Source organism: Haliaeetus albicilla, chromosome 18 (genome assembly GCF_947461875.1).
Source record: "Haliaeetus albicilla chromosome 18, bHalAlb1.1, whole genome shotgun sequence".
Taxonomy (NCBI): Eukaryota; Metazoa; Chordata; class Aves; order Accipitriformes; family Accipitridae; genus Haliaeetus; species Haliaeetus albicilla.
Window position 1 is genome coordinate 30,169,425 of NC_091500.1, and position 25,516 is coordinate 30,194,940.

Here is a 25,516-nt window from a genome sequence, read left to right on the forward strand (position 1 = left end):
AAATAGCAGTATGTGTTGATGTAATTTGTAAGGAAAAGCACGACACGTGAGAGATGTGAAATGCAGCCTGTGGTGGTCTGTTTGCTTCAAGTGCAATGCCTGATGCTCTGGGAGCTGTGAAATCACAGAAAGCTCCCACAGATGTAATCTCTTATGTAGCACTTTTTTTTGGAAATCCTGATTTTTACCCACCCCCACCCCCCAATATTTGTGGATACTTTGGTGTGATGGTATGACTGCAAGCATAGACTGATAGAATAATGACATTTTGGCTTCTTTACTCTGTCCTGGGAAGATGCATTAATTCCTGTCCAGTCACCTCTGCAGTCCTGGGCACAGACGTCTCCCGATTCTCGCAACGCAGGGACTGCTGAAGATGCTTGTAATTAGAGCAAATTGGAGATGTTCTGAGCAAGCAGCGAGGTGCCATTTCTTTAAGAGCTTTTTATTTCACATTAGCTGAGGTCTCCCGCACTATCCCTGGGAGAGTCAGCGTGGTTACTGTTGACCTGAAAAGCCACAGAGTCTATAAATGTTTCATGGTTTAACTGAATCTTAATTGCATAGCATTTTAAGTGTATATGCTGTCCAGTTCCCCAAAGCCATCTGCCTGCGAGTGTCCTGGCTGGGGCAGGAGGGTGAACCTAGCGTTTGGAGTGGGATTATTTTTTTAATTAGTTTTGTACACTGTTTTACTGTGCAGACTTTCCATGAGCTGGCATGTGGGTGCAGTGGGGATGAGGTGCTGGATGGATTCAGAGGAGCTAAATGCATAAATGTGATTGCGCTATACGCTTTCGTGAAGCGTTCTCTGTGTGACGCTGGTTGGGACAAAGTCTGCGTAGCTGTCAGGCTGATGCTTTTCTGTGTCTCCTTATGAAATGACTGCCTGCCGTGGCTCAAAAGTGAGCCAGGACTTGGGTTGGCTTGGAGCTTGAGGGGGAAATAGTGGCCCCTGTTTTGACTTCCTCAAGGTGTTGGGTGTGAAGCTGTTTTATTTCTTGTGTCCCAGGAAGCAGAGCAGGCATTTGTTAGGTCTGTAGTTCTAATTCTTGCATGTGGTTCATACAGAAAGGACTAATTAGCGGAGTTACAGGAGGAGCAAACTGATGTTTGGTAGGGTGGATTCTTCCTGGCATCGTTGGTGTTTCTATTTAAGAGATCCTGTGTTGATTAGTCCAATAAATAGCACTGAAACACAAAAGTAAATGATTTGGGATGAACAATTTCTTACCACCTCATTTTTCTGGAGGATGCAGTTATGAACAGAGAAGCAATTAAGGCTGTTGGCATCATCTCTGGGGTTTATCACATCAAATCAACAGGGTAGCACTGCACTGTGTATGTTTTAATGCAACCGAGATCAGTCCAAGTGTCTGACTGACTTGTCATGTCAGACATGACATGCATAGTCTGAGCCCTGGCTTTGGGAAGGAGCTTTCCTTTGCCACAAGGTTGTTAATTCAAAAATCTTGAAGTCACTGGTGGCCGTTGGACTTCGGTCCACGCGGGCATGAGCGTTTTAAATTCTATCCCTTCTTGCAGACACCCGCTGTCACAAGAGACCTGAGTGCCAGCAGCCCTTTTTATGATGCTTGGGAGTGCTCAAGGGCAATATCAAATGTATATGGTGTAGTGTCTGTTGCATAATTTTTGCATGATAAACATTTTAACACCAGGAGGACGTGGGCCGTAGTGAAGTGACTGGAAGCTGGAGAAGCATCTCGGAGCAAGGTGCCAACAAGCTCAGTCCCCTGTAGGACCAAGCACAAATGGAGATGTGGGAAAGGGATGGGATTGAGTAGCTGAAAATGTGCTGCATGGGGGAGCTGAACTTCATCTTTCCTGGCACCTGGGTCCTTGGTGGCTGCTCTGCAATGAAGATTTTGAAAAAAGATTGCTAATTCGCACTCAGTGATGGGAGTCTGAAAGCCATTTACAAGATTAAGGACTAGAAAGTTGGTAACTCGAACTTCTGTGAGCTTGGGAAACTTGAGAAAATCTTGCTCATGGGGCTGAAACGGGTAAGGATGGCGCGAGGAAGAATTTAACCGTTCATCTGTAGCCTTAATAAGAGGCTGACCTTTCCATCATGTTCACAATTCTGTCACTGTATTTGGACGCATCTCAGTTTAAATGCTACATCAATGTCTGGGAACCGCGGAAGTCAATGGTGTGTCTCAAAATCGCGTACGAGTTATTTAGAGGAGGTGAGGGAAAGAACATGAATCAGCAGCTTGGAATATCAGCTGAGATAAAGCAGAAAGGGCAGTGACCAAGCGAGAGTCCCCGCAGAGCACCCTGGCCTGCTGGAAGTGTCCCTTCCCCCAGGCGGTCCCCAAAGCCACTGGGCAGCAGCAACTATAGAAACCCACCTGAGAAGCTTTGCAGAAGAACCAGTGGTCTTGTGCTTCCTTGGCTCCGTGCAGGGCTCAAGGCATCAAAGCACATGCAAGCAAATGCCCTCCTAGGAAATCTGCCTGGGGCTTTGTGCCTGCATGTGAACTCTCTGGAGAGGGGTTGGTGATGCAGAATAGGAGTGCTTAAAACCTCTGGGGTCCTGCCGTCGGCCCCTGCCCAGGGACACGTGTTCTTCCTGAGATGAAATGTGGCTAAAATGCCGGTTTGAAGTATGTTTTCTCATAGCTGTTCATAGATGTGTTTTACTATATCCCTTTTCTTTAGCAAACGTGAAATTTAGCCTGCTCAGACCTCTGGCAGGAAAATCGAGTGCAAATTTGTGATACCAGGCACTTGTAAGGATCTCTCGGTGAAACGGTAGGGCCTGCAGATTTATGTGACCTTTGCTCGCTGGCAGGGAGCAAACCTGTTGGTGATGGCTGTCTCAATTATGGGTCTCTTTTGGAACATATAACCATTACCTTGGAGATCATAGCTGGCAGGGAACACAAGCTGCTGGATCTTCAAACCCATTTATCAGTCTGCTTGCCATTTGTATCTCCAGGTGGAGGAAATTGTTAACCACACTGCTCGAAGGCTCTAGTGCTTTTGTTAACTCTTTATTGCTGGGCTTGGGAAAAGATTAATGCGGAAATGGAGAAACGGTACTAATCTGGTCTGCTTCAGCAGTCTTCTGTTTCGCGCCAGCCCTGTTGGGGCTTGTGTTTTTTGGCTTGCGGTTTTGATCCATGGTTGGTTGGTTTAAACTGACCCAGAGCTGAGGAGTGAATCAGCTTGAGTTCAGTGGGGGCATTGGCAAACCAGATTCAGCTGGGGTTACCTGGCTGAACAGAATCTCGTCCTTAAACAAGGCTGGGATATCATCCGTTTTATTCTCAGCAGCTAATAATCCTCTGCTAACCATAGGACAGAATTAGCCAGCGAACACCATACGTTTGTTGGATTTCAATTTTCTCCTTGGCAAAGTAACAACTCAGAGCTGACCTCTTGCTTCCTATCTTTCTAAATGTCTCTCGGTGCCTGTTGTTCAGAAGAGAGCTTCCTTCTCCTTTGTCTTCACAGATCTGTCTGGGTTTATTTTTGATGTGCAGTCCAATACTGTGATGGCCCAAGGAGGAACCTTTGAAAACATGAAGGAGAAGGTAAATGTGTCTTCTGAGACTTTAACTCACCATGTGCCGTGGAAGAGCTCGTGAATGCTGTATCTTCATCTCCTCTCTGAGATGAAATATGTTTCTGTCTGGGAGCTAACTGCAGCTCTGTCAAAAGCAAAATTTTATTCAGGCTAAATCGTCCTGGCACATTAAAGTTTTATAAGGAAGTCATCAGTTATGGTTTTTAGACTGCTTGCAGAAGGGTTGCTGTAGGCTCCGTGTGGGATAAAGCAAATGGTTTACACGTTACCCTGTTTTCTTCCCTCTAGATCAGTGCGGTGCGTGCAATAGTCCCCAACAGGAGCAACAATGAGATCATCCTTGTGCTGCAGCATTTTGACAACTGTGTGGACAAAACAGTGCAAGCCTTTATGGAAGGTAACTGTGGCTAGTTTCTTAGCAGGGTTTGTGGCTTGATAACTCATACGTACCATGTTTATGGACTTAACTTCAGAAGCAGCAATAGCCTTTGTGCAGAAAGGGCTGTGTGCAGTAAGTACATGAGGTAGCAGAAGCTCATGTAGCTTCTCAGCCCATCCAAGTACAGGGTCTATCCACAAAGATAACTAACGGATGATTCTCTTCCCAAGTTTTAGTTGGTGTTTGTTCAACTAGGGGTCAAGGCAGAGATAAGCATTTGATAGCTCTTTAGATAAAGGAGGTTTGATATGCAATTACAGAAACTCTTGTTCATGTGTACAGAATGGGAGTGTCTTCAGCTTTGAAAGTTGCTGTTTGTACTTTGAAACCTGGCTCACAAATCTTCTCTTGGGTCTGGCTGGCATGCTGCATTAGATGGATTTCCTGACCTTGGAAAAACAGGCTGTTGCTGGTGACAGTGCCTGTCGCTTTGCAGCTCTTATTTCCATGCTGGCCATCACTGACAACTGCGCTTTGCCTCTGGCCCACAGAAGGTATGACAGCTATTCCTCAGACGGTGGGCATCCTGACACAGTCACTGTCTCTGGGGAGAGAAGGCCAGCAGATATCCGACCCGAATGCAACCTTTGAGTTCAGAACATGCTCCAGCAGGGTTCCAAGTACCTAAACCTTTAGTATGACAGAGCCAAAGAGAAGATTTTTTTTTTTTTTTTTTTCCTGGAAAGAGCTGGCACTGTGGTGTAAGGGGATAGTCCCGTTCAGCAGTATGTTTCCAAAGCAAAAATGAAACCGATCCTTTTATTACATCAACTAAGAGAATTGAAACTTAGCTGCAGAAAGTGTTACAGCTGGCTCCAGGTATGGAGGCACTTCCACGTGACCAGGAAAGAACTGGAGTGGATGCCTCATCCACTGCTCATCGCTGCATTTTGTTTCAGGCAATGCCAGTGAAGTACTGAAAGAATGGACTGTAACAGGCAAAAAAAAGGTAACACTTTTAAAATATACTTTGCTAAGGCATTTATTTTTTTGTTTTGAGGATTTAGACTATGGAGAACAGTAGGCATTCCTCAGGATTTAGATGGGAAAAGAAACCAAAGAGCAAACGTGTATATTGATGTTAGCAGAACTGATGCACGGAGATAATCGCTAGGTTATCAGGTGCCTCACTGTTCAGGGCAATGATTTACATGGTAAATTCAGTGCAAGTTGTAAACATCATCCTCTTGCCACATTTGCATTTAATTTACTTGTCAGACACATTGTGTCAAATATAGCATCTGAAAAAAAAAATTCTAGACTTTCTTGCAGTCGCTTTTATTCTGCTGACCCTCTATAGGACCCCTAATCCACACACACAGCCCCACACTGAAGTAAATCTTTTATCAGGTCCATTTATTTCAACGGAGCTCTGTAATTCACTGTTCAGATAGTCACGCTGTTCCATTTTTCATCGGTAACCTTTGGAGCTGAACAGTTGCGTCTAATGCTGAGCTCTGTGGAAATATATTTCTTTGTCACGTAAGCTTTCTCGAGTGTTTTGCCTAGTTCTTTGCTCAGACCTCTGTGAAAGGGTTAAATAAAGATTTGCAAAGTTTCACTACTTTATATTATAATGTCTAAATCCACCAGGACAAGAATAAAATCATAATTATTCAAAAGGACTCCTTTGCATACGTGAAAAGCACCAGCATGAAATGGATAGGGAAAAAAATGTGACCGAGTAGCCCTGTGTTGGGAAATGAGGGAAGTTTTGTCAGAGCAAGGTCTAGCAGAGCACCCTGGAAGCTGCACCTTGCCAGTGAGCACCCCCAGAAGTGACCCAGCCGGTGCTGTGGGTTACAGCCACAAACCTGTCCGCTGTTTCCCATCAGTTATGCAGCCTTCATCTGATAACCATTGCTCTTGTTGGCACACCTTCAGAGAGGATAATGTATTCGCGCCTCATTAATGCCACTATAACTGTCCTCATTGTTGAATAAATCCCTCCTACTGTTAATAGGATCAACAGCCAGGCTGGCTGAAAAAGCATTTAATTCAGCTACTTTCAGCCAGTAATCATAAGCTTAATTTTCCCTTCAGGAATTAAGCTTAACATTTTTTTTCCCCCCTTTGTGGTGTGGATACCTAATCCTTAGAACAAGAAGAAGAAAACCAAACCAAAACCGCAAGCTGAATCAAGCCCTGGCCTCCCAGACCCCGGTAAATTGGTGTCCACTGAAGAGGAGCAGTCAGCGAACTCGGAGAAGGGTGGAATTAACGGTTTCCATGTCAACGGCTGTGCCCACGACACGGAGTCTGTGGACTCGCTCAGCGAAGGTTTGGATGCACTTTCAATTGATGCCAGGGAGTTGGAGGATTGTGAGTCTGCTGCACCAGACATGCCTGATAGAACAGGTTAGTCTCTATAAAGTAGCACAGGAGATGGGCACTGAGTGTTTAAAAAGCAGAGGAGCTGCCTCCTGCTTTTTTTGTGTTCCTTCTTTGTTTTGGGTCAGCTTTGAATACTGATTTGTTTGGATGGCTCTTCGTGAAAGAGCAGCTCACCCTAATTTTCTGATTTTTTGCTTGTTGTAAAAAGGCGGTCAGTGTTCTGCTGTCCTCTTCGCGTTCCCCTTTAAACGACTGTGCTTTTCTACAGCAGTGCCTGAACTAGAGAATGGAATAGCAGACTTTGACGCAAAATCGCTCATCATGCATCCTTCCCAGAGCCCTGCATCTCTTAGACAGCGGCCTGAGCAGAGGAGCACTAGCAGGTCTCTGTCCAGATCAACAGCGAGCAATTCAACTCCTGCGTCCCTGTCTGTAACGCGGCTGGAAGATGTTCCAGTTTCACCTGCAAACAAGAAGCTAGGTAAGGCCCTGAGGGTCTGCGTGCTCTCCAATGTCAGAGCAGGTTGCTGCTGGCCAAGTTCTCACTGCCTCTTCTGCAGTGTCAGTGACAGACACAGTGCTGAGGCGTACCGGACTTTGATTTTAATGCGAGCTAACATGCTTCTTATTATCTGGCCAGTAACTTGCACTCTGCTCCTCCTCTTCCCTATGCACAGCAGGAATCTTGACAGCAGTTTAGATGTAGTGCCTGGAGCGGCAAACCCATATGTGTGAGAGAAGCAGGGGAGGAAGCAGCCAGTCTCGCTGCATACGTTTAGCCCATTCTTCTGTGTGCTCCATCACAGAGCCTTTAGGTTGTTTCTCATCTTTTGTGAGAATTTGTCGAAAGGCCAGAAGTTCGGACCAGTCCTCTTACAAGAAGTGACAGCCTCCTTCTACTGGATTTTTTTTATTTTCCTCTTTCGTGTGCTTTCTCCACAGCTGAGTTCTTACAATAACAAGCGGGGACAGGAGGGACCTCAGAGACCCCGATTGTGATCATGGTTATTATACTTAGCTTAGGGAGATGAGGTGGTGGTAGTTCACCTTGCTGCATGGGAAAGCTGTAACGAGCCATTGTTAATGTAGCTTGGCAGGGGGCAACTGCGCTCCAGCAAGCTCCAGAGAGCGTGGGCAAGGTGATGTACCCTGCTGGCAAGCTGAGATGTGGGGACTAACCTTGGCAGTGATAACCAATCCTTTCATCTCCTGACTGGAGGAAATAGCCTTAATTTTAGTTCCCAAGATAATTCCCTTCTCCAAGCAAACAGTCATTTTATATCATTTAGTGATACGTTGTAGACTGCATTTCACTCGTCTCCAGTCCCTGGCCCAAAAGTGACTCAGAGATGCATTTGATTTCTCTCATGTATTTGAAAATGTGGAGGGACATCCCTGCCCATAGAAGGAAATTCTACAAGCCTTGGGAAGACTTTCCCCAATAAGAAGATCTCTCAAACTGTCCCTGCTGAACCTAGTGCCTTTGTAATGGGGAAGGGGAAGAAAAATTTTAAACCAGGCAGTGTATAGTTTTAAAATAAGATGGAAAGCCAACTTTAGATTTATCCCTGCTGGGAGGATTTAGCAATATGATTGACATGGCTGTTTGAGTTCACTCTGTCTCTTGGTAGGTTCTAATATTGAAAAATCAGTGAAGGATCTCCAGCGCTGCACTGTTTCACTGGCTCGGTACCGGGTTGTGGTGAAGGAGGAAATGGATGCTTCCATTAAGAAGATGAAGCAGGCCTTTGCTGAACTGCAGAGTAGGTAAGTTAAATGTAGGGACAGATCCAGGCGTTAAGGCTTAAGACCTATACATTTGGACTAAGACTTCAGCTTTCCAGTCAGGTTAATGACTTGCTTTTGTATGCCCTACCGCCCAAGCACTGTTCTGCAGCGTCTGGGAGGTCAGCATGTCATAAAGAATAAACTGGAGTCTAAAGTCCTGTACTCTGCAGTTTTTAGAAGCCGCCTTTGCGGGCGGCTTTGCAAAGCCTGCGTTCGAGCTGTTGTCCCACATGTCCAGTGGGATGTTAATAGACTGTTCAGGGCTTCGGTGTGTCCATCAGGGTCTTTGATGAACTGTGGCTCCATGTCTGTACAAGACAGTTGTCCTGACCACCATAAAGTCATTTTAGATGCAGATAATATGAGGAACTCGCCAGATAACATACTGTCAGTTAGGTACTAATGTTAGCTGTGCTGGAAGGAGAACTGTTGGGAGCTCAGGGTGCAGTAGCATGTGTCTTTTAGAAGCAAACATTCATATTTGAAATCTTCAAATTATGGTTGAATATAACATGGAAGAGAGGGATCCTTTTGAAGGTACAAGTACACATCAAAGATCATCCTGTGCAGCACTGCTTCCCCCATTTTAAGCCAAGCTTTTGATACTGTGCATGATGTTCCCTGAGTGCAGTCGGGTCTTTCTTTAATGAACATCTTTATTGGTTTGGATAAGTGATTTAAGATGATATTCTGAAAGGCCTAACATCAAATACACTTGCTGTTTTGGCTGATTGAATCTATTACTGAGAGATTGTTCTTCTTGATTATACAAATATGATTGCTTTTGGTAAAGAAATATTCATAACAAACTGCACAGAGAGTTCTCCTTGCCCGAAGTGAGTAACATTTGACAAGTATCTAAAATGCTGCTATCGCATTGAAGGATTAAAGTAGATGTTTGGCAGACTTGCAAATCTGTGTCAAAAGCTGTCTATGTCTGAAAACTGTATATGGCCTCAAAGGCAAGAGGGTTTAGTGGTAGTGATGTAAAGAGCTGTATTCTGAAGCCTTTTAGCAAACTTGGTTGTTCAGTGTGGACTTTCTTGTGCTCATACTTGTGCTGAACTTTGCCACCAGGAAGTGCTCTCTTGAAATAAGTGGAATGGTGTCCTGTACTTAAATTCAGCATGTGCTAAAAAGACTGACAAAAATGTTTACAGATGACTTTTAAACTTACCTGAGGAGACTAGACCAAACTGGAGGGATAGGGTTAAAGGTGTCCGTGTGCCCTGACCTGTGTTTTCGTGCTGAGTTGTGGTCTCCAAGCCAAAGATGGATGTGGAGCTCCCAGCACCTCCTATCTTTTGGAAAAGCTGCAATGTAAGGGGATTTAACCTGTCAGTAGCTGAGGGATTTGTAGCCCTAATTCAGGTTTGTTTTCATGAATATTATTTCTCACTTTGTTAGTGGCTTTGTCTACTGAGTCAATACTGATTCAATGTTCTTACTGTATACAGCGGGTTTTTGTTTTTAAGGTTTTTTTGTCTGCCTCTCTATGCAGTTACAACATCTGTAAAAACCTCTCCCTCGTATGGAAAATGTCATTCCTTTGGCTAACGTGTCTGGTTCCATATAAGTAATTCCTCGCCCTTTGACTTATGTTATCATCTATAAAACACTTGCGTCATGTTTGGAAAGGTTAAAGACTCAAGTCCAGTCCCGCAGCGTTGCTCCGATGAGCCGGCAGCGGGTGAAGCAGGATGTGTGGTTCCGTGAGAGGGGAGGCGAGTGCCTGCCTGGAACGGGGCCACTGGGAACCTCCTTCGACAAATGCCAAGTGAAAGAGCTGCCCAGCAGCATGCCAGGTCTGCACAGTTCATAAGCGGTGACTCGGCAGCCAGGGCCATTCAGCTCCGCAGAAAGAGATTCACTTTCTTTTTCCCCGAAAGTGATGCAGTTGCTGGTCAGCTGAGGTGTAAATTGTACCTTCACATTTTTGTTGTTGGCTGGTGGTTTGTTTTTTTTCCAACTCCCTTCATGACCCAGAGAATAATTAGTCTATTTTTAAATCCTACAGCACAAGGCAAGACCTGATAGTTAAATCCTCTTGCTGAATTGCCTCTCCACCTGGCTTTCTACCAAAGGAAAACCTGGTTTAAAGGCAGGTTTGTTCAACTGAAACAGGATGTTTAAGTAGCAAAGCTTGGACTGGTTTAACTTCTGCCTGTCAGTGTCAGGGCTGCCTTTCAGATGTCCTTTTAACCAGTGAGGCTTCCTAGAGTTCTTGACCTTCATCTTCTCTCGCTAGACAGTGTGCTTACATTAGACCTGTGGTCTGTAGGTAGGTGAGGGTGAAGAAGGACACTCTAATGCTGGGGTCGTGCCTACCTCAATCTCTGAAATCCATCCTGTTTGAGTGGCAGATGTAGCAGTAGCCGCTTTGGCTTCCTATTTTGAGAGGATTTGCTCCTCTAGACTGGAGATGATCAGGTAACCTGAACTAGGAAATCCTGATAGTCCTTAAATTCCTGAATATTTTGCGATCTGCTGACAGGGAAAGAAGCACATCAGGAAAAAAACCCCGAGCCTTTGTGAGTGGTGTGGGTAAGTTCAATTTTAGCGCTGTCTGCTGAGTTGGATGTGGGGCAGCGTTTGAGGTTTCTCACTGCTGAGATCACCGCTGCATACCTCGTGCTGCAGATCGTCCTTACTTCCTCATGGCAGAGCTGCCAGGCATGCTTCCAGCCACCTTTGCAGTCAATCTTTGAGATCGTTGTGTTTCAGCCCCAAGGAAAACTGACCCCAAAACCCTTAGCATGCTTGTGCAAACATCTGTTGTCTTTCACGAACAGACAACATCTTGCAGCCACTGCTCGATCGAGCTGGCTTGCAGCTGAGAGCATCTCTTCTGATGGTTGGGTCACAACTGAGTATTCAGCATTATTTCATCTTCAGCAGTTATCGGTTTACCTGCTGCTCCTCTTTCTTCCTTGTGCAGTTCTTAAATGTCCTTTCTTAAAGCCCAGTCTTTCTGGCAGGGGCAGATGCGCTCTCTGTCCTGCATGGGATTTCATCCCAGGACAGAGCAGTCGAGAAAGGCAGGCATCTTTCCGAACGGATCCGGCAGAAGGAAGTGAGATTGTTTGACGAGAAGCCGTGCAGGATGGAGGAGCAGTGGGGTCTGATCCGAGTCACTCATCACACGAACCTCAGGCAAAGCCACTTGACCTCTGTTCCTCAGCCAGCCCAACTGTAAAATTGGGTAAAGGACTCCAGCTGAGCTCTGCTGAGTAAATTAAATTACAAAGAGACGCAAGCTATGATCTGTGCCAAGGTGCGTGCGTGCGTGCCTGCAGCCTGGCGGAAAAAGCCCAAAATGGCCCATATAAAGTGGGTGTTGGCTCTGCAGGAGCTGGGCGTGTGCCTGTGTGTTCAGGGAGGGGGCAATGGGGTAAGGTGTAGCACAACCGAGTTCTGCTGCACGAGAGCTGCAAGGCTGTTCCTGCACTTTAATTAATCATTAAGGCCGCGTTCACACCCATATCTCTCTGAGCTCTGGGGGATTCCTGCAGCTGACGTGGCTCTGGGCAGAAGGCAGCTGGGGTATCTCCCTTTACCCTGCCCATTGGTGTTGCAGAGCCAGGTTGAACCACTCTGGGCATGGTTGCAGACAAGGTGAAGTCTTATTAGCGTAGCTTTTGACATGCGTTGTTGTATTTGTGCAGTTCGGCTGAGAGTGCCTGACCTGGATCAGGCCCCTGCTGTGCTACGAGCAGAAACAATTCCTGCCCTGAAAAGGCAGATGGACAGAGCGATAAATCAACAGAAGAAGCCAAATGTCAAAGCTGCTGTTCAGAGGGAATTGTTTAAATTGATCTTGCCTCAGCCCTCTCTGACATGCAGAGGAGTGGGAGCGGTGGTTTGAGTTTGCATTTCAGATGCTCTGTGGTTTCCCTTTCAGATGGTCGCTAAAATAAATATTCTTCCCATTTTCAAGCAAATCTTTCTCACTAAAAAGCATGTGGTTGGTGTTGAAGGGCTAACCCTGCATGATGCTGATATCTGTCCAAGTACCATTTAGTGTCTGCAAGTATCGTACAGCTAACACATGAGAGGAAGGCTCTGCTTTTATATTTAGAAAGCAGAAACTGAAATGAACCCTATTAATAGGCTGGATGTCGAATGCGTTCAAGCTGCTGCCAGCAGCTGAGCGAAGGTGAGCTGCAGCGGTGCAGGGCTGAGGACGTTGGAGGCGTAGCTTAGAGGGACGCACAAAAGAAGCATTTGCAGGGAGGGTGTCTGCAAGGGTTTGGATTCCTTATGGCGAAGAACAGAGCTGCGACCAGTACCTGCCCCTGTCCAGGATGGGAGGACTGGTATTTCCTCTACAGCTTCCATTGTAACCCGAGTTACTTAATGTCCACATCTCCAGAGACAAGAGCCCTCTTTGCACGGCCTATGAGCAGCAGTTATGGGAAGCTCCCTGGGTGCTCTGCCTTACTGGAGTGTGCTCGATAGCCTGAATTTGCTAAATTTGGCCAGCCGGTAGCTGTGCAGTTCTGCTTGCGTAAAGGCTGCCACCGTGATGCCTGGGGGAATTGCGGTCTCATGGCAACAGACACACTTGAGGCAAGCTGGAGCCTCCTGGTGAGTGGAGATGCTTTGCTGTGACCCACTCAGGTGTTCCCTCTGTGGCCAAAAAATCTTCAGACTGTAAGAGACTCCTGGATTGTGGACCTGTGTGGCTCCAGGTGACCTGCCGGCTGTGTGGTGGCTGCAGGCAGGAGGTCGTGTCCTTGTACCTGCTGCACTGTGTGGAAGGGTGTGCATGCACTCCTGTGGGTCCTGCAGCCCTGTGGGGATCAGCAGGGTGCATGCCTCCTGAGAAGCGGCACAGAGTACCAGAATTCAGGTTTCTGGATTAGTGGGCCAATTGCGCTGGCTTAAATTAGCTAATGAGGGCATAAGAGCAAAGCATTGCAGTCGGATGCCTCCACAGCATGGCAGCTGAGAGGCTGCCTTGGAGGGGACGGGTGCCTGAATGCCCAGCATCCTGCTCCTGCTATCGTGGATCCTCACCCTGCCCCACTGCTGATTAGTTTTGTATTTTGAGTGACTCTTTAAAATGTTGTGCCCCAGTTTTCTTCGGTGATAAAAGTCTAGCGGAGCGCAACTTCCCCCGACACCACAACTGCCGCTCCCTCTCCCCTTGCCAAGGTGGCTCCAACTTTATCGGAGTAAGGTGACCGCATACCCAGCGGGTTGTTGGGAACACCGTGCCATGTTCCGCACTGACCCAAGCCTGAGCAAGTTTTAACGCCAGCGAAGCCTGCGTGCAACTCCTCAGCTTCCAGAACAAAAGCTGGGGTTCGTGCACGGCGGGTTCCTGCCGCCATCTGCCGGTCTCTCCCCGCTGGCCGGCATGCCTGGAAACCCTCCCTCCACTGTTCCTGCAGTAGGATTTCATTATCCTCTTTGTTTATTACTAAATCTCTTCCCTTTATATATATATATATATATATATTCTTTTTTTTTTTTTCCCCCAGCCTTATGGATCGCGAGGTGGCGTTGCTGGCTGAAATGGACAAAGTGAAAGCAGAAGCAAGTAAGACTGTCTTTCTACCAAGTGCCCACCTGAAGAGCTGTAGGCGTTGCTGCGCACTGGAGACAGCCCCCTTAGAAGCAGATTTCTGTGATCTACCTCCTGTTCACATTGTTCCTAAATATGTGGCAATTTATCCAGATAAAACTTGTCACGTGGCTTGAGTTAGCTGTATATATCGTGACTAGATTATGTTTGCTGCCTGACGGGGTTGACTCAAACCGTCCTCTCTGAGGCCACTGCTCTGTGCCCTCGTTAGAGGGTGGGACATAAACTGCACTCTTCCATGGGAGGCTGTTCCTGAAATTCTCAGCGTTCCTGGGGAGCTGGAAAGGGCTTTCTCAGCTCGCCTGGTGTGGGTGGGAAGTGATCTACGGGGACAGCTACACCAGCAGCACCGAGCCCCACTGTTTAGGGGGTGGCAAGAAAGCAGTTAGCCTGGGGAGATTGGCAAAGCTTGTGGCAAAGCTTCTACCAAAGCTGCATGTTGTACCCCTCATTGAGTCAGCTTACAGCTCAGGTTCAGTCTGTGTCTGGAGATGTAAATTGCCACAGGAGGCAGTGGCCAGGGCTGCTGTGCAGCTGGCACAGAGCTGTCTGGGGGGGACTCGGGGGAACCTGTTGTTTACCAATAAGGTGCTGTGTGCCAGGGATGGGGTTGTTTAACTCTGGGTAGGCTAGATCAGTGTCGATGCTGCCTAAGATTGTGGTCTGTTTTTCAGTGGAAATTCTAGTCAGCCGCCAGAAGAAGGCAGAAGCCCTGAAGAAAATGACTGATGTGGCAGTGCGAATGTCAGAGGAACAGCTGGTCGAGCTCAGAGCTGACATAAAGGTGAGCTTTTTCACTCTGCTTCTGTCTAATCCAGCCTAGTCCTAATCTCACCCAAACGTGGTGTTGCAGGAATTACGCAGCTGCCACCTAGTCCATGGTAGGAATTACATGGGTGCCACCTCAACAGTGCCTGGCCCTAGGTTCCTGCTCGAAGAAGACAAGTTGCCAATCTGCTGAGTAAATAAGCGGTTTATTTGTCCAACATGCAGAGCAGGTCAAGCTGGGTGCCTCCAAGGGACCCCTACCCCAGATTGCGCACCCCAGTTATACCCGTACCACCCAGCACCTGATCCCCAAGTCCAATCCCTTAATTCTGGTCGGTGGTCTCTTGATTTCTTACTGGTTTTCTTGGTCTCTGGGCTGGCTGCCTTCTGAAGTTACCTTATTCTCTTGGAATTGTTTCCTTGGTCCTTATCCTCTTTATTCTGCTCATATCTGCTGGATTCAGCAAGTTTGTTTGCAGCATTAGTTTTATCAGAAAGTTTACTCTCGGTCAGCTCTTGCGGCCTAAGGCTTCAACTACTTTTAGGTTCTAGCGCTAAGCCAGGCTATTAATCCTAACAATTTTCAACAACAGTACGCTTTTTTGTAACCTTCTGGGTTTTCAACGCTTCTGAATGCAATTTTGTGTTGTGTGCAAGTCTTTCCTTGCGTCCCTAGTTCTCGAATTCACCGCCAATGCTCTGCATACTCCTGTCTGCAGCCACGCAGCGGGATACGGGACACCTCATCCTGAATCTTAATTTAAAATAATTTGGTTTGTAAAATACTGACTTCAGCCAACAGCCGATCATCCAAACATTAACCCCAGTGCGTGCAGCCCAGCTTTCATTGTGAACTGGCAGAGAGCAGGGAACACGGCAAGGCCGCAGCTTTGTGCTCAGAGAGGTTGTGAAAACCTCCCGCTGGCGCAGGCCGACCTCTGCCTTTCCCCCTAAATCGGGAGAGCCTGCCTGCTGCTGAGTGACTTCTATATTCCAGAAAACACTTCTGCTCGCCAGTACGCCAGCTCCTGCCGCAAGAGGTCAGTGCGAAGTTGCATCAATTAAACTCTAGTTTGAAAACTAAAACTGCTCACCCCTGTAGCAGGATGAGTGCAGCTGAGAAACCTGTTGCCCCTGTGAGCATCCAGAGACCTGGGCTGTGCTGATTTCACAGACTAGAGACTGGCAGAGTGGAGCTACCATTGGACCGAGTTAACCTATGGCTTGGCTGCTGGAGCTTGGGGAAGGCTGTTTGTGTATGGGCTGAAAAAATCTGATTTTCTATTTCTGTAAGTTGTCATTGCCTTCTCACCAAGATTTTTTTTTTTTTCAAGCAGCACCCAACTCGGATACCTGCTCCTGGGCCAAAGCGGGAGGCTTTCACCTCCCTTTTCTGTTCCTGTGCACAGACTGAATTAACGTGTGTGTTTTGCCTTTTCTGTGAAGCACTTTGTGAGCGAACGGAAGTACGATGAGGACCTGGGCAGGGTGGCGCGGTTCACATGCGACCTCGACGCGCTGAAGAAGAGCATTGCCTCGTTCGGCCAAGGTGAGCTGGATGGGAGTCGGGGAGGAGCCGAGGTGTCAGTCACCCCTTTGCTAGCCCTGCCATCACCAAAGCCCTTCATGTGTGCCCCAAAACCTGATAGCGGCAGGACTGGGAGTGTTCTGCTCTGGGCATTTTGTTTCCTCTGGGCAGTGGAGAGAGGAACCAGCCCTCTCGCTGCTGCTGCAGATGCTCCTTCCTTGGCAAGAGGTGTCTGTGCCCGTTCCCTTTGCTGTCGAGCGCTGGTCCCTGTTAGCCACTGGTCCCCTTGTACCGTTCACATGACCAAAGCTTCATCTTGCTGGAAAAAGCTTTGTTGTCCCTTCGAGCCTTTGGCTCCAGCCGTGAGCCGGCTCCACCCCGGCAGTGCTGTAGCCGTCAGGGTCCGGAGGCCAGAGGGTGAACGGTCTGGGTCCTGTCTGAAAAAAACACATTTTGGGGTATTTCTCTTCCAGTTTCCCATCCAAAGAACAGCTACTCCACCCGATCGCGGTGCAGCTCCGTCATGGCCACGTCCCTGAGTGGTTCCAGCGAGACCTCTGCTCCCTCCACCCCTGCGTGTGCCTCTGCCTCCGCCTCCGCTGCAAGCCTTACCACAGCGAGCAAGAAGCCCTCGTCCTCAGCGGAGGCAGCCGTGGGGAATGCTGGCGGCCGCCCTCCCCAGCCTTCACGAGAGGTAACCGCACCCCGGCACAGCGCTGCGGGAAGCTTGCTCTGCGTTTGTGGCTCCTCTCCCGATTCCTGGGCCAGGTCCTTCCCTGCCAGGTGCCCTTTGCCATCAGGACTCAACTCAGGGCTGGGCAGCAGCAGGGTCAAGGGCACCGGCAGCCGCAGGGTGCAGCCTTGCCTTGATGGTTCTGCTTCAGAGCAGGCTTTGGGGGTTTTGCTTTTCCACTTTTCTCCCCCACCAACCCCCTGGAAGGGGAGGTTGGGAGTGTGTAGGGGTGCTGCAGCAGGAGGTCGCAGCCCTCCAGCTGGCAGGAGCTGCCTCTGCCAGCCCACGCTCACTCGCCCACCCTCTTCTGTTTCAGGCTTTCCAGGGGAACAGGAGACCGGGAGCGGGACCCAGGTCCCAGGGCCAGCGCCACATCGGCCCCCCTGGACGCTCCAACAATGGCAACCGACACAAGAACGGGCCGGGCCAGGCCCACGGCAGGCGGCAAACCTCACCCCTGGCAGCCTCCGCTGCCAGCCCCGGCCAGACTCAGCCCACCGGCACCAGCAGTGCCTCGGCGCAGCCGGGCCGGCCCGGTCCCCCTCCCTCCGGTACAGAGACCAAGGGGCTCCCGCAGCGTAAGCCCAGAGCCAGTCGGCAGGAGGGAGCGAACTCCTGAGAGCCCCAGGCTTTCCCTTCCTGCCACAAGTCCAACGTGAGAACCAGACTGTAGGAAGCTCCTAGCTAGGATACTAACGAAGGAAAGTTTACACTTCTCATTTTTTGTGCCATTTTTTGTTCCCCCCCCCCCCCCCGCTTCCTTTCCCCCACCCTGTCTGCTTTGTGTTCTTCTCACGCCTGCGCTGCACCCTCAGAGCGGGTTCAGGCCTCCCCCAGCTCTTGCCCTTTTCCTTTCCCCTCCAGAAATTGCCTTTTGTCTGCAAAATCGCTGACAGCGCTGGCCAAAAACCCAGTCCCCGGTGGTTTGGGTTTTTTGGGGGTTTTTTTGGTTTTTTTCCTTCTGTGCACCAACATCTATCTGGGTCTCACCTCAGAGGAACGGCCGGCGACAGCCCATCCCTCGTGCTGGCAGCGAGGATGAGTGCTGGGACATGGGGGCTGCGGGTGTCCCCTCTCCCCTGGGGACAGGCAGGAATCTGGCCCCCTCCTCTCCGGGCTGTGACACGGGGCTGGGGACCTGCACACTTTGTCCGCACACTTTGCTGTTCTCTGTTTTTTATGTTGGGGAGCTCTTTTTCTTTTATTCTCTTGTCCTGCCTTTCCCCCCACCCCATCCCCACTTCTCCAGCCCTTCTTCGGCCCTAAATTAAATTTATAGCAATATCAATTAGCAGAGCTAATCCTAGGTTGACACGGGGTGGAGATTGCGACAGTCCTTCTTTATAGCTGTATGAATAAAGACGATGTTCACAGTGAATGTCGCTGTCTGTGCCTTGCTGCCACCAGTAATCCCAGTGGGGGGAGGATGGGGCTTCCTGGGGGGTCCCTGGCTTTGCCCCCCCCTCCTCTTCTTTTCACCCCAGGGTTTTTTTCTTTCCTTCTCTTGAACTAAACTTCTCTGGAATTGGTTGAACAAATTAAATAAATGAAACCCAACTTTCACCTTGACAAATTTAAATGTTTTCTGCTTGAGTCTGATCCTTGGGCTCTGACCTTAGCCCCCCCACCCCCGCTGTCACTCCCAAAGCTCCCCTTGGGATGTGATCCCCTGTGGGCTTGTTCCCCACAGCAAAGAGCCAGAATTTTGTACTGGAGGCTCCAGGGCTGAAGCAGGGTCCCGGTGCTCCCCCCTACAGCCCCTCCCGGGGGGCGGTACCGGCATGGTGTGTGTTTGGGGGGGGGAACCCTGGGACCGACGGTACCAACAGGGATGGCGGCAGCTCGGAGCCACTGTTGAGATGTCGCCGATGCGGGGCCTCCTGGCACCGCAAAACGCTTTTCTGGACACCATCGCTCGCCGCTTCGACGGGACGCGTGAGTGTACTGGCAACCGGCACCGGCAACCACGGGGCCATCCCCCCCCCCGCCCCCCAACCCCTCCTGACCTGGTTCCAGGTGATGCTCGGTGCTGTGCATACCCCCCCGGGAACGGTCACCCCCTCGGAGACCACCCGCTGGGATCAGGACAAGGTGGGGTGGGCTACGCTTTGGTCCCCACCTCCCTCCCCCCCCCGTCTTGCCCACCGGGGAAGGATCTGGCCCCGTTGCCCCCTCCCCGGGGCTATAAATACCCACCCCTGCCCCCGCCGTACCGGTGAGTAACGGTGATGAGCTCCGTGGTACCGGGACTGCACCAGGCTGGGACCGGCAGCCGCAGGGCTGGGGAGGGGGCTGAAGCCCCCCGGGATCACTCCAGTCCTTGGGAAAGGCCCCCCCCCCCCCCTTCCTCCTTCTCCTCCTCCGCCCCCGGCCCGGTGCTGGCCTCTCCCGGGGAGAGTGGGTGGGAGGCAGCCCCCCACGCTGTTCCTATGCAAATGTATGCAAATGAGACAGAGTGGGCTCCACCGGTGCCAACGGGGCGGTTCAGCCCAAGCGTTGCTGCGCGGCGGGTAAAAATAACCCAGCAGACCCAGATGGTTGCGGGTACACCCCCCCCCCTTCCCAGCACCCCCGGACCACCCCCAGACCCCCCAGCCCAGCCAGGGGGACCCAGGCACCCCAGCCCCTTCACCCTCCAAGCCCCATAGGCTCCCCCAAACCCAATGGGCTCCCCCAAACCTAAGGAGCACCCCCAGCCCCTTCCCCCCCCACAAGCCCCATGGGCTCCCCCAAACCCAAGGAGCACCCCCAGCCCCTTCCTCCCTCCAACCCCATGGCATCCCCCAGCCTCACAGGCTCCCCCAAACCCCTGGGGTCCCCCCCAGTCCCCTTTATCCCCAGCCCCACGGGCTCTCCACACCCCTTCTGCCCCCCCCCCCACTTCCCAGCCGCCTCTCCGTTGCAGACAGTAACTTCGTGCTGGGCAATGCCCAGGTGCCCAGCGCCTTCCCCGTCGTCTACTGCTCCGACGGCTTCTGCGACCTGACGGGCTTCTCGCGGGCGGAGGTGATGCAGCGCTGCTGCGCTTGCTCCTTCCTCTACGGCCCCGACACCAGCGAGCTGCTGCGGCAGCAGCTCCGGCGCGCGTTGGACGAGCACCAGGCCTTCAAGGGCGAGCTCATCCTCTACCGCAAGAGCGGTGGGTGGTAGCGAGGGCGGCCGGGTCCCTTCCGCAGTCCTTCCGTACCCCTGCGACCGTCCTGCCCCGGGGTTGGGGGGCAATGCTCCGTCAGCCCGGGTGTTGCCCCCACCGGTAGGTGTCCCCTTCTGGTGCCTGGTGGACGTGGTGCCCATCAAGAATGAGAAGGACGAGGTGGCCCTGTTCCTCGTCTCGCACAAGGACATCACCAGCACCAAGAGCCGCTCGGGCGCCGACAGCACGAAGGACACGGGTGAGGGGATGGCAAGGGGGAAGACGGGACCGGCTGGAGCCCGCCGTGGCCACCATCCCTCCCATCTCTCCCGGCAGGCGGACTCCGGCGGTTCAGCCGTGCAGGAGGGAAAGGCTTCAATGCCAGCCGGCGCCGGAGCCGGGCGGTGCTGTATCACCTCTCAGGGCACCTGCAGAAGCAGAGAAAAAGCAAGCACAAGCTCAGAAAGGTGGAGCTGGGACACGTGTTGGGGCTGGGGGACACGTGTCGGGGCTGGGGACAGGGCATCCTGGCTGGGAAGAGGCTGATGCTGTGGATGTGGTGGCACGAGGGCTGGGGACGAGGTGCTGCAGCTGAGGGCAGGCTGTTTCCAGGGTGTCGGGGGACAGAGACAAGGTGTTGTTGAGGTTGGGGACAAGGTGTCGGAGGTCGGGACAAGGTGGCTGGACTGGGAAGGGGCCGGAGATGAGGTGTGTGGGTTTGGGATGTCCAGGCTGAGAAACACACCTAGGCTGGAGACAGGGGAAGGAGAGGGCTGGGGACAAAGTGTTGAAGTTGGGGACAGTAGACAGTGTGTCTGGGCTGGAGACAGGGTGTCGGGGCAGGGGACAAGGTGTAGGGGCAGGGGATAGGGCATCTAGGCTGACCCCCCCCAGTCTCCATCAGGGCGTCTTCGGGGACAAGCCCTCGCTGCCTGAGTACAAGGTGGCCGCCATCCGCAAGCCCCCCCTCATCCTGCTGCATTACGGGGCCTTCAAGGCGGGCTGGGACGGGCTCATCCTGCTCGCCACCCTCTACGTGGCCGTCACCGTCCCCTACAGCGTCTGCGTGGGCGCTGGTAGTGAGGAGGGGCTGCCGGCCGCCCGCGGCCCCCCAAGCGCCTGCGACCTGTGCGTGGAAATCCTCTTCATGATGGGTAAAGCCCCCCCACCTCCCCATGCACACCCTGCCCCGTGCCAGCTCAGGGCTGGCAGAGGCCGGGAGGACTCGGTGCACTGATGGCGGCCCCACTGCAACCCAGACATCATCCTCAACTTTCGCACCACCTTCGTCAGCAAGTCAGGGCAGGTGGTGCTGGAGCCCCGTGCCGTCGCTCACCATTACCTGGCCGGCTGGTTCCTGCTCGACCTCGTGGCCGCGCTGCCTTTCGACCTGCTCGCCGCCTGCCAGGTCAATGTGGTAAGCACTGGGATGCGGGGACACCCCTCCCCCCCCCATCCACTGCCCCGATCTGCGGGGATCCCACTGGGGTTTTGGGGATGCTGATGGACCAAGGGGACCTCACGAGAGACCCTGAAGGGCTGCAGGGATCCCAAAAGGCTGCAGGGACCTTGATGGGGCTGTGGGGACCCCGATGGGGCTCTTGGGACCCTGGTGGGATTATGGAGACCCTGATGTGGCTGTTGTGACACTGATGGGGTACTGGGGACCCTAATGGTTTGTGGTGACACTGATGGGGTACTGGGGACCCTGATGGTCTGCAAGACCCCCCCCCATTGATGCTGCAGGGACCCTCATGGGCTGTGAGGGACCCCCCACAGGGGCTTGTGGCTGGACGGAGCCAACTGGTGCCCCGTCCCCTCCGGCACTGCCCCTCTCCCTGCAGTATGTGGGGGCCCATCTGCTGAAGACGGTGCGGCTGCTGCGGCTGCTGCGGCTGCTGCCCAACCTGGACCGGTACTCGCAGTACAGTGCCGTGGTGCTGGCGCTCCTCATGGTGGTCTTCGGCCTCCTGGCCCACTGGGTCGCCTGCGGCTGGTTCTTCCTGGGGCAGCGGGAGGTGGAAGGCAGCCCCACCGCCCTGCCTGAGATCGGTACGGCCGCCTCGCTGCCACCGCTCCCCCCCTCCATGGTGGGGGGGCTGCAGGGGTTCCTGTCCCTTGTCCCCACATGCCTGACCCTGCTAATATGTCCCCACGTGCCCCCATGTCCCCATACCCCAGAGCTGGTGGCTGTGCACCCTCTGAACTACTGGTGTGGTTCCCCCCCCCCAATGTCCTTTTTGCACCCTGAGGCTGAGACCTGCCCGTGCACCCCATGGCCACCACCCCACCACCCCCCCCGAGACCTGCCTATGCAACCTGTGCCCCCCCCCCCAGCCCCAGAGCCTGTCCAGATTCTGCCCGCACCCCCTGCACCCATGTGGGGCTGTCCCTGTCCCCCACCCCAAGCTGGGCAGCCCCCCATGGCTCTGCTCACCCCCTGTTTCCCCCCCCCCAGGCTGGCTGCAGGAGCTGGCGCGGCGGCTGGAGACCCCCTACTACCTAGCCAGGAGAAATTGCAGCACCGGCGGGGCTGGGAACGGCACGGGGCCAGGAGCCAACTGCAGCGGGAGTTGGGGGCTGCTGGGGGGCCCCTCGCTGCGCAGTGCCTACATCACCTCCCTCTACTTCGCCCTGAGCAGCCTGACCAGCGTGGGCTTCGGCAATGTCTCCGCCAACACTGACACCGAAAAGATTTTCTCCATCTGCACCATGCTGGTCGGGGGTGAGGGGCCAGGGCGGGCAAGTTGGGAGGGGGTGTGGAAGGGGGGGAACCCCACTAACTGGGTGACGGATGTCCTCACCATCCCCAGCGCTAATGCACGCGGTGGTCTTCGGCAACGTGACGGCCATCATCCAGCGGCTGTACGCCCGCCGGTTCCTGTACCACAGCCGCACCCGCGACCTGCACGACTACATCCGCATCCACCGCATCCCCCAGCCCCTCAAGCGCCGCATCCTCGAGTATTTCCAGAGCACTTGGGCGGCCAACAACGGCATCGACACGGCTGAGGTCAGCCCACGCCGCGGACCCCCCAGGACCTGGGGAGGCAGCGGTGGTGCATGGACGGAGGGATACTGGGGTGCTGTGATCCCATAGCAGGGATGGATCGGGATGGGGGGACTTGGATATACGGTCTGCGGTTGGGGATGGATGGGAACTGGGGTGCTTCACCCCATAGCAGTGGTGGAGGGGGCCTGGGGAGGGTCCCCAGCACCATAGCAGGGATGGAGAGGGGGAATTTGGGGTGCTCAGTCCATCATGGAGATGAATGGGGGCCTGGGGGGGTCCCCAGCCCCATAGCAGGGATGGAGGGGGGGGACTTTGGGGTGGTCAGTCCACAGTGGGAAGGGATGGGGAGCTCAGGATGCCCCAGCCCCACAGTAGGGATGGATGGGGGCGGCTCTGGGTGCACGGTCTGTGGTGGGGCTGGATGGGGAGCTCCGAGGGGCTTGGGGGGCAGTGGGGCACAGGGGGAGGGGTGCGTCACCCCCCACCCCCCTGAGCTCTGTCCGCGCAGCTCCTGCAGAGCCTGCCCGAGGAGCTGCGGGCCGATATTGCCCTGCACCTGCACAAGGAGCTGCTGCAGCTTCCCCTCTTCGGGGCGGCCAGCCGGGGCTGCCTGCGCACCCTCTCCCTGGGGGTGCGCCCCGCTTTCTGCACCCCTGGCGAGCTCCTCATCCGACGGGGCGATGCGCTCCAGGCGCTCTACTTCCTCCGCTCCGGCTCCATGGAGGTGCTGCGGGACGGCACCGTCCTCGCCATCCTCGGTGCGGGACGCGGGAGCGGGCTGAGGCTGGCCACGTCGTGACGCCAATGGTCGGCCTGACGCTCCCTTCTCCCCCAACCTTGTCCAGGGAAGGGGGACCTGATCGGCTGCGACCTGGGGGGGTCCCGGCTGGCCCGGGCGGACGTGCGGGGGCTGACGTACTGTGCCCTGCAGAGCCTGGGGCTGCCGGCATTGGCCGAGGGCCTGGCCCTCGACCCCGACTTCGCCCGCGCCTTCCGCCAGCAGCTCCCCCGCGAGCTCAGCTACGACCTAGGGGGTGCCCCCGAGGTGAGGTGACGTCACTGGGGGACGAGGAGTGATGTCACGGGGTGGGGGAGTGACATCACGGAGCCAGGGGTGGCAGGGGGGCTGATGCTACCCCCCAGCAGCGACGGCAAAGGTGGGGGGGAGAAGGGAGGCGAAGTCATGGGCTCGGTGGGTCCAAGACCCTGAGGCAGCTCTTGGCCTGACGGATGATGTCACAGCCTCCTAGTGACATCACCATCCCCAGGCTATGACATGACTCTTAGCTAAGGGGGAACATGACAAATTTGAGGCACGACCTGCGGGGCCAAAGTCAATGGCGGGTGGGGGGACACACAGTGCAGAGCCAGTGGGTGACATCACAGGGCCTGGGTGATGTCACAGGGGGAAGGGGTGATGCAGGGGGTGCAAGAGCAGGGTCCCCCCCCTTTATGCCCTGGCTGCAGGCTGAGTTGCGCTCGCCCACACCGCTGCCCACACTGGAGGAGGGAGCTGAACCGCAGCCCCCCAGCCCCAGCCTGGCCCCCCCCAGTCCCCAGCCGTCCCCCCCAGCAGGGACCCAGCCCCGGCCCCCCCACGGCGGAGGTCCCCGCGCCCACCCCGAGCCCGGACGCCCCACGGCCCTGCAGCTGCACCCTTGGAGCAGCCCCCCAGACCTGAGTCCCAGGTGAGGGGCAGGGAGGGGGGGGGGGGGGGGGGGGGGGCCCTAGAGCACTGGGTCCATGCCCCACCGCCCCCCCCCACTGTCCCACAGGGTGGTCGACGGCATCGAGGGGGAGGGCTGCGCCACCGACAAGCCCCTCTTCAACTTCCACCTCGACCCCTCCCTGGGGCCAGGTAAAGTGGGGGGGGCCCCGATGCTGGGACAGGGTGGGGGGGCTGGACCCCTGGGTGCTCCAAGGAGACACTCACCTCTCCCCCCAGCTGGGGACGGGGGGCTGCTGGCCATCCCCCCTGGCCCCTCGGAGCCGAGCAGCGCCGACACCATCGAGAAGCTGCGGCAGGCGGTAAGGGGGGGGGCCTGGGGGGGCTGCGGGGGGGTTTGGGGGCGTCCAGGGGAGCGCTGACCCCCGTCACCTGCAGGTGGCCGAGCTGTCAGGGCAGGTGCTGCAGCTGCGGGAGGGGCTGCGGGTGCTGCGAGAGGCCGTGCAGCTCCTGCTGCTGCTGCCGCCCCCCCCGCGCCCCGATGCCCCGGTGATGGCCGCAGCCCTCCAGCCGCTCCGTGTGGAGACGGGGGGGCCGGGGCTCTGCCTGCACCAGCCACCCCCCGACTGCACCCACAGCCAGCCCTGGGGCTGGGGCCCCCCAACTGCTCAAAGCGCGCCCTGGCTGTGCCCCAACCCCTTCTGGGGCTCCCCGGGGGGGCAGGAGGGGCAGCTGCAGGGAAGCCCCCCCTCGTGGCCGCCCATTCCTACCTCATCGGGGGGCCAGGGTGTCCCCATGCTGGAGCCCACCATGCCCTGGGATGTGCCCAGCCTGGAACTGGCACTGATGGGGGGGTCCCAGAGGCAGGGGCCCCCGAGGCAGGGGCCCCCCTCGTCCCAAGAGGAGGGGACGGGCATGTAACGGGACCCCCAGGGTGACTTTTTCAATAAAGAAGTAACGTTAAGAAC

The 25,516-nt window shown here is 54.0% G+C and overlaps 2 protein-coding genes across 6 annotated transcripts in view; both read left to right on the plus strand.

Moving 5' to 3' along the window:
- Positions 1–18,114, plus strand: part of SPATS2 (spermatogenesis associated serine rich 2) — a 31,245-nt gene extending 13,131 nt beyond the window's left edge. For 2 of the 3 annotated variants that reach the window (XM_069806374.1, XM_069806375.1), the window contains 11 exons: positions 3,484–3,563; positions 3,845–3,953; positions 4,895–4,944; positions 6,095–6,353; positions 6,598–6,810; positions 7,961–8,096; positions 13,604–13,662; positions 14,382–14,491; positions 15,922–16,024; positions 16,477–16,697; positions 17,053–18,114. In XM_069806374.1, the coding sequence (XP_069662475.1) occupies positions 3,484–3,563; positions 3,845–3,953; positions 4,895–4,944; positions 6,095–6,353; positions 6,598–6,810; positions 7,961–8,096; positions 13,604–13,662; positions 14,382–14,491; positions 15,922–16,024; positions 16,477–16,697; positions 17,053–17,355 (1,643 nt within the window). In that variant the 3' untranslated portion in view covers positions 17,356–18,114. The remainder of the gene's footprint in view (positions 1–3,483; positions 3,564–3,844; positions 3,954–4,894; positions 4,945–6,094; positions 6,354–6,597; positions 6,811–7,960; positions 8,097–13,603; positions 13,663–14,381; positions 14,492–15,921; positions 16,025–16,476; positions 16,698–17,052) is intronic. The other variant, XM_069806376.1, reaches the window with a different exon arrangement.
- A 413-nt stretch (positions 18,115–18,527) lies between these two features.
- KCNH3 (potassium voltage-gated channel subfamily H member 3) lies at positions 18,528–25,515 on the plus strand. Of its 3 annotated transcripts, XM_069806347.1 has the most exons (15): positions 18,528–18,671; positions 19,642–19,875; positions 19,994–20,128; positions 20,206–20,336; positions 20,774–21,023; positions 21,129–21,286; positions 21,714–21,921; positions 22,328–22,594; positions 22,683–22,882; positions 23,391–23,640; positions 23,728–23,927; positions 24,350–24,570; positions 24,658–24,740; positions 24,828–24,910; positions 24,987–25,515. In XM_069806347.1, exons 1-15 carry the CDS (start codon positions 18,596–18,598, stop codon positions 25,467–25,469), a joined length of 2,979 nt encoding a protein of 992 aa, XP_069662448.1. In that variant the 5' UTR covers positions 18,528–18,595; the 3' UTR covers positions 25,470–25,515. The 3 variants fall into 3 exon arrangements, with proteins under 3 accessions (XP_069662448.1, XP_069662447.1, XP_069662449.1); XM_069806346.1 differs by having other exon boundaries at positions 24,658–24,910; XM_069806348.1 differs by having other exon boundaries at positions 19,646–19,875; positions 24,658–24,910.
- Position 25,516: the final 1 nt, after the last annotated feature.